The 17,155-nt window shown below is 47.4% G+C and overlaps 1 protein-coding gene and 1 long non-coding RNA gene across 9 annotated transcripts in view; one reads left to right on the top strand and one right to left on the bottom strand.

The window, feature by feature from the left end:
- Nucleotides 1-7,962: 7,962 nt before the first annotated feature.
- Nucleotides 7,963-17,155, top strand: part of TFAP2B (transcription factor AP-2 beta) — a 29,800-nt gene continuing 20,607 nt past the window's right edge. For 2 of the 8 annotated variants that reach the window (XM_036316860.1, XM_036316852.1), the window contains exons 1-2: nt 11,581-12,458; nt 12,599-13,057. In XM_036316860.1, the coding sequence (XP_036172753.1) occupies nt 12,300-12,458; nt 12,599-13,057 (618 nt within the window). In that variant the 5' untranslated portion in view covers nt 11,581-12,299. Of the gene's footprint in view, nt 8,263-10,144; nt 10,419-11,357; nt 11,385-11,580; nt 12,459-12,598; nt 13,058-17,155 lie in introns of those variants that run through there. The other 6 variants (XR_004968780.1, XM_036316854.1, XM_036316855.1 and 3 more) reach the window with 5 other exon arrangements.
- On the bottom strand, nt 11,295-16,412 carry LOC118660002. The gene is made up of 2 exons (XR_004968781.1): nt 16,266-16,412; nt 11,295-11,587 (listed from the first exon to the last, which is right to left on the bottom strand). It is a non-coding gene; the product is annotated as an uncharacterized LOC118660002 (long non-coding RNA).

The raw sequence follows: 17,155 nt of genomic DNA, 5'->3' as shown, positions 1-17,155 counted from the left end.
GGATGATAGAGAGTTAGAAACATAGATGAGAGAGAAACATCGATCAGCTGCCTCCTACACACCCCCTACTGGGGATGTGCCCACAACCAAGGTACATGCCCTTGACCGGAATCGAACCTGGGACCCTTGAGTTCACAGGCCGACGCTCTATTCACTGAGCCAAACTGGTCAGGGCCGGAGAGACATTTTTTTTTATATATATATTTTTTATTGATTAAGATATTACATATGTGTCCTTGTCCCCACGTTACCCTCTACCCCCCACCCCCCCGTTGTCCATGTCCATTGATTAGGCCTATATGCTTGCATATAAGTCCTTTGGTTGATCTTTCCCCCTTACCCCCACCCTCCCCTACCTTCCCTCCAAGTCCCGACAGTCCAATCAATGCCTCTCCGTCTCTGGATCAGTCCTTGTTCATCAGCTTATGTTGTTCATTATATTCCACAAATGAGTGAGGTCATATGGTATTTATCCGCTCTCCAGTTCCATCCATGCTGTGGCAAATGGTAAGAGTTCCTTTTTCTTCTTCCTCTTCTTAAAGAATACCTTTCAGCATTTCATATAATGCTGGTTTGGTGGTGATGAACTCCTTTAGCTTTTTCTTATCCGTGAAGCTCTTTATCTGACCTTCTATTCTGAATGATAGCTTTGCTGGATAAAGTAATCTTGGTTGCAGGTTCTTGCTATTCATCACTTTGAATATTTCTTGCCAGTCTCTTCTGGCCTGCATGGTTTCTGTTGAGAAATCAGCTGACAGTCGTATGGGTACTCCCTTGTAGGTAACTGACTGTCTTTCTCTTGCTGCTTTTAAGATTCTCTCTTTATCTTTTGCTCTTGGCATTTTAATTATGATGTGTCTTGGTGTGGTCCTCCTTGGATTCCTTTTGTTTGGGGTCAAAGAGACATTTTTGAAGCGTCTTCATGATCCACAGGGACTTAGTGTCCCCTGCCTAGTGTGTCCCCTGCCTAGTAAATCCATAACAAAAGGAAAGGAGAACACGGATGGTCTGTTCTTCCTGAGTCCAGGCTGGTGTCCAGGCATCTCCTCCCTCCCTCCCAGAGTGCAGGACTAACCCCTTTGACAACCTACATTATCATTTGGGAAGGGGGTGATGCTACAGCATGACTCCTCATCTGTTGTTTCCAGTTCCCATCTTTTCCCTTCTTTCCGAAAATGAAGTGTTTTCCAGCCTCTGCTAGTAGACATTTCTCCCTTTCACATACTTTATCAAAGGTTACTGACCATAATGTCAAGATCAAAACTGCAAACCCTCTTACTGCAACAGGATGTCATTCTTCTAGACTTAGATGCTTTGACTTCTTTAAAGTGCCTATGAGGTACTAACTGTTAAAATGATATCCTCTTCCCTCAAGCTGTATTCTTATCTTTCCTTTGTTTGCTTTCTTCTATGATGCTATTCCTAAAAACTTTTTGTGTGTGATTAGCATTTACCAAAAGATCGGAGTCAATTCTCTTAAACTGCCTGCCCGGCCCCACCACCACCACCGAGGGGCCCAGAGAGCTGAGATTTTGTGACAACATGTTCAGAAAGGAACACGTTGCCCTGGCCTGTGTGGCTGGGTTGGTTGGAGCCTCATCCCTTATACCAAAATGTAGCAGGTTCGTTTCCTGGTCAAGGCACACACCCAGGCTGCGGGTTCACAGGGGAGAGGCAGCTGATAGATGTTTCTCTTATATCGATGTTTCTCTCTCTCTCTCTCTCTCTCTCTCTCTCTCATCAATAAAAAAAATTAAAAAAGCAACACCTCTGTTTTAAACTTTTCCTTACTTTCTATTTGATGCTTTCATAAATCTCATCAAGTCCATTTCTAAGGAAAAATCTTGGATATCAACTAGTAAACCAACCTCATTTTATAGATGAAAAAGTGAGTCCTGGAAAGGCCAAAGGACTTGCCCAACATAACATAGCTGGTAAGAGAAAGAATCGTCTAATGTTAAAGAAACAAAAAGTGTCATAAAGTGAGTATCATTCTCTATTTTTATCAAAATTCACAGATGCGAGTTTTAGGAAGTAGTTCCAATATAATGCTAATTTCTCCTAAATGTCCCTTGTACTTAAGAGATGCTTCAGCTCTGGTGTTGTACATTGTATGTGTTTATTCATGCTTTAAAGGTTATATTTCTGCTCTACATCTTTCGACGTCTTTATTTGCAAATTTTTCCTCACGGATATGTATTGGTCTATTGGTTGCATTTTAAAACTAGATTGTTTAGTGTTCTCACCCTTTGAGATTGCTTCTTCTTAAAGCAATAACATGGAAATGTCCACAATGATGAACACACCTGTCCGCCTGCATTAGTCACGCCGGGAGAGAAGCGCACCTCTCACATTTTGTATGTCAAACATCCATTGGTATTGGAAACAACTGTTCTGTGGCTGTTTGCATCACTTAACCAACCCGCCCCCCTCCCAGTCTTCTATTCCTTAACCTTTTTATCTCCAGGAAGCAGAAATTTTAAAACTGTCCCCTTGGCAATTGTATACCCCACGATTAAACAGAAAAACCTAAGCACTTCAGAACACCCCAAATATGTGGTAAAATTACTCCTGCTCCCCAAAAGTCCAAGAGAAAGTAGGAGTTCCATAGTCACAATGATTTTCATTCTTATGAGTGATTTCCGCTTTGCAAATTCATTGATTAAATCCTATGGTTAAAGAAAGAAATGTGATTTCCTTTGCAGTGTTTGCCTCCGTCTGTATGATCATGAAGAATCAATCTAGAGATGCCCACCATCGTTTAATTTTTTAAACACGGATAAGGCAAGGAGTTGCTCCTATTTTGTTTCCTCAAACCCAGATCACTAAAACCTCTGTGGTAGCAAAGCCCTATAAATCCAAGCGCAGGTGCATGAATTGGAGTTTCACACATTCAACAGTAATTTTTCCAAATTGATGATAAAAATACAAAACCAAGATTCCCCAAAAACGTGATGAAAAACCTTGATCTTACAAAGATGGAGAAATATAGAGTCAGGTCATTACAATAAAAAGTGCAGCTGTCATGTCTTGTTAATCAACTCAGTGGACAATAATGTTTCTGATGGGTAAGAGGTGGGGGTAGTGTCTGGGTCAGGGATGGGCAAACTTTTTGACTCGAGGGCCACAATGGGTTCTTAAACTGGACCGGAGGGCCGGAACAAAAGCATGGATGGAGTGTTTGTGTGAACTAATATAAATTCAAAGTAAACATCATTACATAAAAGGGTACGGTCTTTTTTTTTTTTTAGTTTTATTCATTTCAAATGGGCCGGATCCTGCCCGCGGGCCGTAGTTTGCCCACAGCTGGTCTGGGTATATTGAAGAAGTCAGTGCTCCCCTTTCTCTCTTCCTTTGCTTGTTTATAGATCCAGGGGAAGGGGGAAATAACTTTGGAAAAACCTTATAGTCCCTAAATGCTGCCTCCATTTTTTTAATATGCTTTTATTGATGTAGAAACACCTGGCCTACGTCCTGCATACCTCCTTCTGAATGGAGCCCACCATCCAGGCATGTGCCCTAATTGGGAATTGAACTGGTGATCTCAGTGCATGGGACAAGACTCAACCAACTGAGCCACACCAGCAGGGTCAAAGATTGTCCTCTTAATTTCAGAATGAAGGCAGGCAGACAGCACCCTGATGCTGTGGGGGAATTGCTGAGTGCACAGTGGGAAGACCTCAAATGGGATTCCCCAGGATAACTTAGCAAGTTCCCTGACTGAGGAAGTTTTCACTTTGCTGACACCCAGCTCCAGTGTCTCATGTCAATGCTGAGAAGTTAAACTGTTGTGCAAAGTGACAGTATCATAGTCGTTCTCAAGCATTGTTTCGGTGAATTCTCACAAGCATGCCCAGTGCATAGCTCAGCACATTGAAGTTCATGCTGTTAAGAGGCTTGCCCTATCCCCCCTGAGCATGAGAAGGAGCAGCGTCCGGACTTGACACAATAATCCTAATTCTAAGTCTTGGGGTTTTTGGGGTTTTTTTTGGCTATTTTATTATTTTTATATTTTGGGAAGATAAAAAAGGGAAACCCTGGCCAAGCATGTAATGTGTAAAAGAAAAGGCAGTCCATCAGGCAACCTCAAAGGGAGATAGTTTATGAAGCCTTACCTCATAGGAATAGGGAAAGGAAGTCTGAGAAATTTAGGTAATTCATAATTAGTTTTATATTTTTAAATTATTTATTTTTAAAAAATTTTTAAAAAAATGTTTGTTTTTATTGATTTGAGAGAGAGAGGAAGGGAGAGGAATAGAGATAGAAACATCGATGAAAGAGTAACATCGATCTCCTACCTCCTGCATGCCCCTTTCTGGGGACTGAGCCTGCAACCCAGCCTAGCCATGTACCCTGATCAGGAATCGAACCCATAACCTCTTGGTTCATTGGTGGAATGCTCAACCACCGAGCCACACTGGCTGGGCTTGAATTCCTTTTTTAAGTCCCCACAATTTAGGCATGTGTCCTGACCGGGAATCAAACCGGCAACCTTTTGGTGACCGGGATGACGTTCCAACCAGCTGACCTACACTGGCCAGGCATCTTCCAAATCTCTTTGCATGACAGTTTGCATCTCAATCTCAATAGTCAGGTATCAGCATCAATGTGGCTTCCTCAACGAACTCCATCTAAATTGGCCCTTCCCTTCCAGTTATTCTTTTTCCATAATTATATTTTTAGAAGAAATAAGAAATCAGACATGGCAGTGCTAATAGTTGGCCTTGTTTGAATGTAAGATATTTTTCGGTAACTTTTTGTTATTTAAAACCTACTCCAAGAATCGCCAGCAGAGGGCACTATGCTAGTGTATCGCTTTCCATCAGTGTCTTTGACATTCATCCCAAAATATTCCCTCTATTCGAGGCTGATAAAAGGAAGGTATTATTAACTCTCCCGTCCACTGTTATAAACGGACATAAATATAAGTGAAAGTGAAAAGACGAATATAACTGCCTAGGATTCTCCAGCACGCTTGGACCTAGGCAAGCCTGTGCGTGCCCTAAAAAATAAAAATAAAGTAAAATACGGGCACAAAACAAGAAGACATGAAAAAACGAAATGATGGTGAAAATGCATATTAGTCTCCTAATTTCACTTCGAAACCAGAGTTTGTTTCGCATATGCGTTTGCATTAATTGAGTTCTTGCGGGAATCTTTTCTTACATTATGTGATTGAAGGTTAAAGCGAAATACAACAGAAAGTTAAGGGCAAGAAAAGTTGGCTCAAATTAGGAAAATGTTCTCAGTAGAGATTGAGCTTTTATTTGTACATTTTTAAAGGCGTTTAAGCTTTTTAGATGCCGAAACAATCGTTTCTCAAAGTAGTAGATATAATAGAATTCAACTCAAATGCTCTTAGCAATAACAGGTTTTCAAGAACGGAAAGAAATTGCTGTAGAAACAACCTTGCATGATGTGCTTGTACAAAATCCCGACAGAGGGCGCTGTTGCCCGCTCAATGACAGAGGAGGCTCCCTAGGAAGGATTTCCCTTGCAATTTCTCAGATTTTTTGAATAATGCCCAGGTTGAAAAATTGACTCGGTTTTAATTATTGTTATGTATTTCTTTGGTTATCTCTTTATATGTTTGAATATATTTTTAAATTTATGTTTCATTCTTAATAAAACTAGATTGGTTATTTTTCAGTTTTCCTAAAGAATTTATATATATTTTAATGAAATATTTCAAGACCTTTCTAATTTTAAAAACACCCACTATTGGCATGTGCAAAATTTGAAATTATGCATGAATAAGGCTATACAGCATTTATGCCAATGTATTTTTTAAATAGTTTTATTATGAAGTATTTCTCTCAGGGTTTTTTTGGTTTAACCCTTAGAGTCTATTTATTTTAGGCTAATCAATGATATACCAAAAAAAAGAAATGAAAAATCTGTTTAAAGCATTTGAAAAAAATTAAGACAGTTCCAAATGCTTTTCATTTTGGGTAAGAATGATCTTTGGATTTAAAAAAAGATAATGGAGGTATTGATTTGAAAGTGAGAAGACAATTATTCCCATCAATAAAACTGTGTCTAGAATCTGAATTTCCAAATCTATAATCTTTATCTTGCAAACTATTGATCTGGGACTGGTGGTAGGACTGGAAAGGGTGGAAAGGGAGGGTAAACCCTGTTTCCAGTCCCACCACACAATAAAATGAGGAAGAATATTTAAACCAGCTCTGGGGGCCAAGAAGATAAATCTTTGCTCATGTTTCTAGTGGAAAATCTGAATAGATTTTGTATAATTTAAGGTGTTAGTATTAAAGCAGAGGAAAGGAGGAAGGAAGGAAGGAAGGAAGGAAGGAAGGGAGGAAGGAAGGAAGGAAGGAAGGAAGGAAGGAAGGAAGGAAGGAAGGAAGGAAGGAAGGAAGGAAGGAAGGAAGGAAGGAAGGAAGGAAGGACAGGATGGAGGGAAGAAAGGAGGGAGGGAGGGAGGACAGAAAGGCAAAGCATAAACATTAAAACTGGACACTAAGGTAGGGTTTATTTCTAAAGTTCCTTTTGAAGCACTTCTCTGTGTTCCTTTCATTTCACCTATCATTTTAAAAATTTCAACTTAAAAACTGCTGAATTGTTCGTTCTACGCTATATGGAGCATCCCTGGGCTTTTCTGGAGCCGTGTCCACCGCGGGTGTCCGGAGCCCTCTCCTCGGGGCGTCCCTGCTCCAGCGCGGCCGCTGCCGCAGTCCTGAGACTTACAGACAGTCGCCCTTTGCAGATTCATCCTTATCAGGTTTAATAACTTCCACCCCAAATTGCCCTGGTCCCTCCTCATTCCCTCCTGTCATTTAATTTCTGCCCCAGGGGCGGGGATCCTCCACTGGACTTCCCTTCTGGCTGTGGGGATCCTTCCGCACCCTGAAAGGGAATAGGAAAAAAAATAGAGGGGATGGGAAAGAGGGGAATGAGGTGAATCTTCACCTTGTGATGAAATTCAGAGTCCCTGTGCCTTAAAGGGCTCCCATGCTCCAGGTTTGGGGAACTTCGTTGTTATCGTTGTTTACGTTGTCCTTATTAAGACAAGAAAAAAAAACACTATACAAATCACCTTACTAGGAAAAAATACATCAAAACAAACAAAAACCCACAAACCCCCAAATATTTTTCAGGATGCCTTAAAAGAGCATTCTGCTCAAACCTTCCAGAGGGTTAGGTGACTGTTTTTGATTCTCCGTGATTAAAACCACTTAAAAGTTAGTTATAGACAAACAGCTGTAAATGGAAAATGTACTGTCTCCTTTCCGCAAAGAAGGCTCCAAATTCACTCATTGTGTAGATGGGTGCATGTTCTTACGTTGCTCCCAAGATCTGAAAAAAGAAAAAAATAACTTCATAAAATGGAGACTCCAGCCAAGAAAAAAAAAATGGCTCATGGGATCTGTTGAAAATACAAACAACCGATAAAATGACAAACAGTGTGGACTGAGGTGTTCATATAGCATTTAAGTTACCCATTGTGTTCATCAAAATGACCAAAAAAAATGTTAGAAACGGTCACTCCGGTGAGCTGGCTTTTTGTTCTACAGTGACAGAGGTACAGTTTTTTTAAAAAAAGTTACATAGCCATCCACACAGAGAGATCACCCTTAAAATCCCAAAATCCAGCTTTAAAAATCCCCTCCTGCGAAACACAGAGGAATAGGAGCTTTTGTGTTTAAAAATCTCACTAATGATCTCCCTTTTAAAATCTAGATAGAAAAATGGGGGGGGGGCTGTTGGCCCCCTGGTTTCTCATTATGAATTTTAAAGTCTTTCGTTAGTGGCTACCATGATTCATCATTTTCAATAGAGAGGCTTTTAAAATGTGTATATTTATATTAATCACACGAATCAACCATCTTTTCTCCTTTAAAATGCATGGGTAGCGTCTGTGGACTGCGTGACCCAGGGGGTGCTTACATAACTAAATGTGGGCATCTGGGTGTAAACCCGTGTTTATGATTTTTATAATATATATATATCTGTCTGTGGGTTGCATCTAACTCCTGAGTGTGTAATCATGTCTTTCCTCTCTGCTGAGGCTGACTTGTCCAGCCTATTGTTTGAGGCAGCAGATATAAGTTGCGATGGGAGAGGAGCGTCGGATTTGGTGTGTATCCCCCATTTCCAATTATAGATGGATCATTACAGACAGCGGAGTCCTGAGAAGCCAGACATCTGCTCCTCACATGAATGCACTCACCTCCTAGAGACCAGGCTGCCATCATGCTCTGGAAGCTCGTGGAGAATGTCAAGTACGAAGATATCTATGAGGTGAGCGGACACCCCCGGTGCATCTTAGACTTTTTGCAGATAGACAATTTGAGCTTCTTGACACCCCAACTGATATATTTGTGTTGTGTGTTTTTTTAAAAAAGCTGTTTTCCTCGCAGATTTCCGGTCGGTTTTCTCAGCTTTCTCTTAACTTTTAGAAAAGCTGGCTGGGGGAGACTTCGCTATTCTGAGAAGGGACTTGAAGGTTGAAATCTGGCTAACTTAGAAGATTTCTCTATTTTTTCTGTTCTTTTTCTTTCTCCCTTCCTCGCCACCCCCTCGCCCCCTAAGACTCCGATGGGGAAGGCGGGCAGGGAAGACAGAGGCTGCGGAAGGCAGGGGCAACCCTGGTCCGGAGTGTGGGCGAGGATTAGGTTTTCAAGTCTCATTGGACTCAGGCTTTCATTTTTTTTAAATTTTCAAATAAAATTTCTGAAATCGACCATCAACGGATCCAAACAGAGGGCGGAAAAGAGAAAGAGGGAGGTAGATAGATGGGTGTCGATGGAGCCCTCGCCAAGGAGTCGTCACAGTTATTTTTTTCTCTTTTCTCGGGTTTTGCTTCTCTGAGGGGCAGAGCGTCCACGCCACCCCACGTCTGGGCATTTTTAGCGAATTTGCTGCCGCTGCTCAGTGCGCGCGGTTCCCTGGCGCAACTCTCCGTCGGCGGAGAACTTGGCCGCCACCCGGGGCGCCCGCAGTCGGAGCGGCCGCGCCCGCGACCCCCTTTCGGTCCCGGGAGCCGAGCGGCGGGGCGGCTCCCAGGCCGGGCGGGCGGCCGGGCGGGGCGCGGGGCTCGCGGCTGGACGGGAAGGAAAGGCCGGCGGCAGCCCGCTGAGCCCGGATCCCGAGCGGGATGGCCTCGGAGCCCCCGAATTAGGCGCTAGAGGAAGCGGGGGGGAGGGGGGAGGCGTGGGGGGCAAAGATTTCCAGGAGACGTCGGGGGAGGGAAGAAAGAAAAGCCGGGAGAAAGGCGCCCCGCGAAGAGGACTTGGGGAGGGAGGTCGGAGCTGCGGGCCGGCGGTGCGAGTGCAAAGGGGGGACGGGAGCGAGGAGGGAGCAGGGAAGGGCCGGGGCGGCGAGCGCGGCGGTGCCGGGTCGGGAGGAGCGGTCGCGGTAGGACACCAGACCCAGACCCCCTCTCCCCCCAACCAGTTGGGGAAACGCGACTCGGCCGCTCCGGGGAGACCCGGGAAAGCCGGACTCGGCCGCCCTGCGGACACTGGGCTCCCCGCGGCGCACAGGGCGGCCGCGAGCTCCGACGGACGCCGCCGCCCCGGCCCGCCCGCGGGACACTGGGGGCTCGCCTGCCGCGCCCGCAGGCAGAGCTCGCGCCCAGGGCCCCCCAGCTCTGCCCAGCCCTGAATCCTAATTTTGGAGAGAGAGAGAAAGAGAGAGAGAGAGAGAGAGAGAGAGAGAGAGAGAGAGAGAGAGAGACCTCTTCCTGCAAATGACACATGATGCTTGGGGCTTTCCTTTCCTCTTTGTGGTTTTGTATCGACTGTAACCAAGAGCCTGGCCTCCGCCTTGCGGTGCCCGTTTCGGTTCGGCCTCCTTTGCTCTAACGCGCGGGGCGAGCGCGGAGTGGAAGGCGGCGGGACGAGCGTTAGAAAGAAAAGGCGAGCGGCCCAGGTGGGCCGGACGCTGGCGGCGAGGGGCCTGGTGGGCCGCGCTCGTGGTCTATCTAGACGGGTTTCGGGGGGCGCGAGAAAGTCAGCAGGGCATCACTCGTTCTTCGATTGTGGAAAGTAAACTGGCTAAATGATAAAGGAGGGGGGAGAGAAGAAAGAGGGGAGGGCGAGAGGAAGAGGAAGGGGTGGCGTGGAAGAGGGGAAGAGAATAAAGGGGGGGGGGAGAGAGGAGAGAGATAGAGAGAGAGAGAGAGAGAGAGAGAGAGAGAGAGAGAGAGAGAGAGAGAGAGAATTGCAGATATTCCCAGCTGCTAAATTTTGTGCTGAAAAATAGAGGAGAACCCGCAGCCTGGTGGAAGGAGCCCATTTAAGTTGGGAGGAAGGTTGAACTTTAACAGAAATGGCAGTCAAGCCAGTCGAACGGGTTCCTGAAATATCCGAAAAGGTTTTCTGTTGCCCCTGGCTTTGCCGGGAAAGGATAGGTTTAGTGTGCCTGAAGATTGATGGCATGTATTTTAAATTGAGGTAAAAATCACAGACTCAGTGTGTGAGCATTAAAGTGGGGACGGCTGCACGAGCCCCCATGTCGCCTCTGTCCTCTAACACATAAGCATCATCTCCAATGTCCGGTGGATGTCCGCACACATCATTGTAAACAACGGGGGCCCGCCGGCTTCCTCTCCTCTCCCCTCCAAACGCGGAGACAACGCCTTCTCATTCTGCTTTTTAATCTGCACACCAAGCACCTCGGGGCGATCAGTTCTTCCCATCAGGAAAGTCCCTCTCCAGGAACCAGGACACCTCCTGCTACACCAGCCCCCTGCGATGCTCTCCCTCACTGCCCTGTCCCAGGGAACAGAGGCTGCTCTGCGAGCGGCTGTCCCCAGCTCAGTCCATTGAAGTTCTGCCTCTTTCCTGCTAAACTTTTTCCCCCGTCCGCCTCTGCCAGCCCCCTCGTCTGATTACATCTAGTAATTCTCCACTGAATGAACGTCATTTACAATAGTAGGGGAGCTCTGCGCTGGCTGCTGCTTCACGCTCCATTTGTCCTCCATTCTCCCTTTAAAGTACTCGTGTAATATTAATAGTCATGAATATCAATTATTATGAGGCGGTGTAGGCAAGCGGAGGGAGGAAGGGGCGCCCGAGCAGTCTGAGCCCAGCTGCGGGTGGAAGAGGACGGCTTCTGGGGCCCGGGAAAAAAAAAAAAAAAAAAAAGGCAGAAGGAAAAAAAAAGGCCAAAAAGACAGCAAGAGACCGGTGAAGAGCTCTGTGTGTGACAGCAGTGCCAATCTTGTTTGGGGGTGGGGGGGGACTTTTTTTTTTTTTTTGATGGCTGGCCCTGGAAACACTTCAAGCTCGGCTTCTGGGTCCAGCTCGTTTCTTTGCTGGACTCCTTGATTTTTTTTTTTTTTTTGGAAATCATTGTTTGATTTTGAGCAGTAACCAGGCTTTTTTTTCCAGATGTTAGTCCACACCTATTCATCCATGGTGAGTTTGGATTCACTTTGTACCAGAACTGCATGCTCCCTCTCGCTGTCTCTGCGTCTCTCCGTCTCTGTGTGCGTGTCTCACTCTCTCTGTCTCTGTCTTCCTCCGAGCGCCTTTGGCTTGGTAATTTAGCACCATAATTGGACGAGGCTGCAGCTGCTTCTCTTGCATTGTGTGTTCTCCGTCTGAGCTCTTGGAGTCAGCTGGGGAGGGGAGGGGGGGAACCAAAGAGAAAACTTTTCATTTGCTACTGCAGTTTAGAAATTGAGGTGACTATTTCTCCAAAAAGAAACACAGGGACTTTACCGTGGCATTTGCACAGCGGAGAGGGAGAAACTTCAACACCCTTCTCTCTCTCACACAGACCTCCTCTTTTTTTTTTTTTTTTCCACTTAGTTTACCACTCCAGATAGGACCAACAGGGAGTTCTGGGCTTTTTTATTTTCCCTCCTTCCAACCTCAAGTCCTTCATTTTCACACCCTGGAGTATCTAATAGCATTAGATAGAGAAAGGCAACCTTCGAAATAGCTCCTTCAAACCACAGCTCAACTTCACAGGGGCTTAGGATGTGATTCCTAATGAGATCCATTTCAATCAAACACGATTTCAATTCATTCCTCTTGGGGCGGGAGGGGGGACTGGGGACCCAGATCACACAGATTCCTCGCAGCTCCTGGAATTGTCGGGCGGTGTGGGGAGTCCCTCGGGCGGCCCCCCCCCCCTCCCCTGGGTTGCCAGTGAAGGAAGAAGTTGGTTTTGAACTGGAGGAGCAGCACAGCTGACAGGGTGCAGTTTCATCTGTTGTGCTTGGGAACCCTGGCAGAGTTAGAAACAATTGCCCTGAACACCCAGAAGAGCAAAGACGATCTGTAAGCCGGCTCTATTTTTAACGAAGGACTTGAGAACCTCACCCCATGCACAGCGATTTCCCCCTCGCCCTTTTTGCTGGCTTTGCACTCCCCACGGAAGGCTCCGATGTCGGTTGTGTGGGTGATTCTCCCCATTCCCTGCCCCCCAAAGCCTTGCCTTTGGAATTGCTGAAAATCACTCGCCCTCTGAGTCAACTTGGCCGTGTAAGTTTCAGACTCCTGCTTCCCCCGTCCCGGGAAGAAGCACTGAAGCCGGTTCTCCATTTGTCGCTTGTATTTTTTTTTTCCTTCTTCTTCTTCCCCTTCTCTTTCCTCTCTCTCTCTCCCTTTCTCTCGGCTCCCAGGACCGGCACGATGGCGTCCCGAGCCACAGCTCTCGGCTCTCCCAGCTGGGCTCGGTGTCCCAAGGACCTTACTCGAGCGCCCCGCCGCTGTCCCACACCCCGTCGTCCGACTTCCAGCCGCCCTACTTTCCGCCCCCCTACCAGCCGCTCCCCTACCACCAGAGCCAGGACCCCTACTCCCACGTCAACGACCCCTACTCCCTGAACCCCCTGCACCAGCCCCAGCAGCACCCCTGGGGGCAACGGCAGCGGCAAGAAGTGGGTTCGGAAGCCGGCTCTCTCCTGCCCCAGCCCCGGGCCGCCTTGCCCCAGCTCTCGGGCCTCGACCCCCGGAGGGACTACCACTCGGTCCGCCGGCCCGACGTGCTGCTGCACTCGGCGCATCACGGCCTGGACGCGGGCATGGGTGACAGCCTCTCGCTGCACGGCCTCGGCCACCCCGGGATGGAAGACGTCCAGGTAACCACCACCGAACAAACGAAAATGACAGTAAATGTATCGCGAAGGCTCCGGGAGAGGGGAGCGGCGGGGGAGGGGGGCTGTCTCCTGGGGGAGGTAGTTTGCATCTTTAGGGATCCGCTGGACACAGCATGTGTAACTGTTTCTGTCTGTAGGGACGTGTGTGGCTCTCTAGTGGCGATGTCTGGAGGTCCAATTATGAAAGTAGAACCGCTAGGAATGAAATCATGAAGGAGGGAAATATGTGTGTGTAGCTTGATCGTTTAGCATCATCAGCATCAAGGCTGGATGTGTTTGTCTCGCCTTCCTGCTACCGGCCCCTTCCTGTTCGCTGGTGTGTTGTGTGAGCGACCTGGGGACCCTCCCCACGGCACCTCCTCGCTCAGCCCGTCCTGGAGTGGGCCTGGCCCCAGGACTGGGCAGGTGAAGACCCAGCTGCCTAGGGGCTGGGGCTACTGCGCAGAGGCACAGGGTCCTCTGTAGGCTCAGAGGTTCTGCTGGATTTGCAAAGACTTGGTTAAGCATGACAGGGCACTTTGGAAGAAAAACATGGGCTACCTTGATCCAAGCCAGGTATCCCTTAGAATGTCCCATAACCTGCAGGTCCCTTTGCCAAGATGTTTGAATTCCAGAACCATCACCCAAGAAATGGAATATTTGTGGGAGAGACCCAGAGAGCCACAATTCTGTTTTGAGAGTCCACGAGCACAACTACTATTTGAGAGGTCCTGTTCACCTTTCGGTCCATTAAATGCCTGTGGAGCAATATTCTGCACGTCCCTCTCAACCCTCCCCTTCCATTAATACTCTTCCTCCTCAATGTTACCATCCCAATGGAAAGGCATCACGTGTTTATTTCTTAAAACAAAAGGCTCAAAACACTCCCCCTACCCACACACCATCCCATCTGCAACCTACACAATGGAGCCTGATTTGGTTGAGAATACTTGATTAAACTAAACAAAGAGACATCAAAGAAATGCTTTTTAAAACCTGTCTGGGTGATTCTAAGCAGGTCTCCTTTGGCTCTTTAGTTTAAATAGTCTCCAGAAAAGATAAATATGGTTGAAAGGTATTTAATTGACACTTTGGTCTCCTTGGCATAGTTGTATACTTTGTGCATTATGGTAGGCATACCTCGGAGGCAAAGAAAAACGAAATGGGAAAGGGAAAAGGGTGCACAAGTCCTTCCTCTCTATTTTGATGAAGAAAAGAAATGTATGCTGAACAGTTAAAATGCGGTGGCAGCATCAAATGCTGTCTGTGGGTAGTCTGTGATGGTTTACTGTTTTAAAGGAAATTCAGTTATTTATTGTTTCCAAAAAATGACGGTCTCACCTGATTTGTGGCTGAATTTACCCACCGTAATAAGAATGATAGTTTTGTTGATTTAATCGAGCTTGACTGTCCCTGTCTGGAGATCATGCTCATTTCAGAATATCATATGAGAAAAGAAATATTTAATAGTTGTGGGTTTTTTTAATGCATTGGAGTGATGTGTGTCTGGGGGGAAGGAGTTTTTAAATTAACCTTTCTGAGTACGGTTCAAAGTGCTAGATAATGAAAGTGGATCAGCTCATCACCATTGCTGTTGGCAGTGCTGACACTGGCTGTCACTTCACCCCCACCCTGCTGGCCAAGTGGCTCAGGTGACCCAACAGAGGAACTCCCTCCCCCCAAAGAGGGAACGGATTTATTTGGTTTTAGATGTTAAAGAAAAAGATCATTGTGAGGCGCTTTGAGTGTTTTGGGTGTTTGGCCAAATGTGAAGGGCGAGAGAAAAATGGGGCTAGCATTTGGGAGAACTCCCCTGTCAAAGCGTGGCCAGTGGGCCCAGCTGCTGCAGGTGCGAACACAGACCACAGAGGCTAAGGTAGCTCAGAGGGGAGCCGGTGCAGGCCCAGCCTCACGGGTTCCCCACCCCACCTCTGCCCAGTTCCTTCCCCAGAAGCATCCCAGCCAGGAGTCCGGGGAAATGGGGAGGCTCTGGGGACTTTGTGTGGATGGTCCCCGGTGCTAAGGGTGGAGAAGGATACACCCTGCACCTTTCCCAGATGGGGCCCATCTCGTGAGGTGTGCTTGTCTTGACACAGGGTGGATGCCAAAGACGGGGGAGAGGAGATGTATCCAAGACCAGAGCCCAGGATCCAGAGGTTCCATTTCCAGCTTCAGGATCTGGAGCTTGGGGGGCCCAAAGTTACAGAAAACTGCTGGGTCTCAAAGTTCCCTGCAGCCAGAATGGGCTTGCTGCGCGGGGTTCCACAGGCCTGGGCTGTAGTCACTGGTTCAGTCTCAAAGGCTAGTTAGTGTGTGTTCTGGACCCCCACCCCACCCCGCCCGCCAACCAGACAGATCCCGAGAGTGCTGCCTGCTGGCGGACTTCACAACCAGGGGTCCTCATCTGGCCAAGGGTTGGGGGGCTGTTGTGACACACACACACACACACACACACACACACACACACACACTCATGGCCACCGCCCCAACCATGAGAGAAGGAGAGCTAATTAACCAAATGCTCCTAATATTTTTTTAAATGAAACTATAAAACCCTGTCAATTTCTATTTCAATTTACTCACAGGGGCTATTAAACTAGCAAATCGCTGCTTGGGTTCTGGGTATGCTACATTTCACGGTGTGTGTGTGTGTGTGTGTGTGTGTGTGTGTGTGTGTGTGTTGGTGGTGGGGGGCAGTGTTTAAAAAAAAACTTAGAACAAACAGCATCAGAAAGAAAGAGGGACTGAGATGACACCTCGTTTGGAGTTTGTTTAGTTACCAGGAACACCTCTTTTCTTCTTCCCATCAGTTGCTCTCTCACCTCTCATCACCTCTACCACCCATGAGTATAAACACATGAGGCTGTTCGGTCAAACCTCCCAACGCGCGCGCACGCGCACCCCCCCACACACAGGCACACACACTCACTCCCACACACCCCAGTGTCTTAAAGCAACCCCTGGTATCACTTTTAACTAAAGAAGTCTAGTAATTACGAGTCTGAGTTGTTTTTCTGCGCTTCCGCATGCAGTCCTAATTAAATCTTTACGATCCTCCCTGTGACGATTAAGCGCCAGCATGCTGCGTGAATATCCTGTACAAAAACCCAGCAGGCGGCCGTAATTAGATAGAAAATCAGACAAGAGCCTTCTCATTAACTACCACAACTACCCCACGTCGCTGATGAGGCGTATATACATATTTACGTACCGACGTGAGGGCGAGGTGTGGGGGGCGCACTGGTCCGGGCGCGTGAGATCGCGGGCTCTGCCCGCCCCCGGACACAGGCGAATGCTCTGGTCCTGCGTGGACACGTCGCCACTGTAGACACGTGGGCACAGAGAGCCGCGAATCGTGTGTGTGTGTGTGTGTGTGTGTGTGTGCGCGCGCGCCCGCGCGTGTGATGGGGTCTCTTGAGGAGTTTCCAACAAGTTCCATGAAGTCGGTTTGTTTTTTTTAAAGGCTTTTTGCTATTTCTTAAGATGTGCCTGGCATGTTGCAACTTGGAAAAACGGTTCTTACTGAGAATAACAATTTCCCTCACCTTTCCGAGAACGGGGGAGTGACTATTAAATACCCAAAGAAACAGAGTAACATGCCCCCTCCACGATTAGATCATCTCATCTCTAGTTTCGAACGCGCTGCTTGTTTGGGGCAGGCAGTCTCTCCCCTGTGAGGAGCACACACCTTGTCTGGGATGCCGCACGAGGGAGGGAGGTGGGGAGGTGCTGTAAAAACTCCGCCTCGCTCCCGGGCCCTTTGCTTTGGACTTCTCTGTACAATGGGTGACGAATTGGTCCAAGCTTAGATTCCTGTGGATCAAGGAAAGCAGTTGTCCATTTCAGAAGGACCCAGCATTTATCCTCATTGCATGGGCAGGGAAGGGAACCCACTGCTTTTGGAGGCCCAGGGATGCACAGCCAGACAGTGAGAAACCCATTCCAACAGCTATTTCCCCTCAGAAGTGCTGCCAACACCCAGGGTGGAAACTTGCCTTCTGGGGGGATGAAACTGTGGCACAGAAGATGAATGCTCTTGCCAATCGCCAGGTGCTGACTGGGAGCATCCGGGCCTCTGTGTGTGTCTGTGTATCTGTAGTG

The sequence above is a fragment of the Myotis myotis genome, unplaced genomic scaffold (assembly GCF_014108235.1).
Source record: "Myotis myotis isolate mMyoMyo1 unplaced genomic scaffold, mMyoMyo1.p scaffold_m19_p_7, whole genome shotgun sequence".
NCBI classification, from domain to species: Eukaryota; Metazoa; Chordata; class Mammalia; order Chiroptera; family Vespertilionidae; genus Myotis; species Myotis myotis.
Note: the sequence above shows the minus strand (reverse complement) of the source record. Positions and strands in the feature narration are given on the sequence as shown.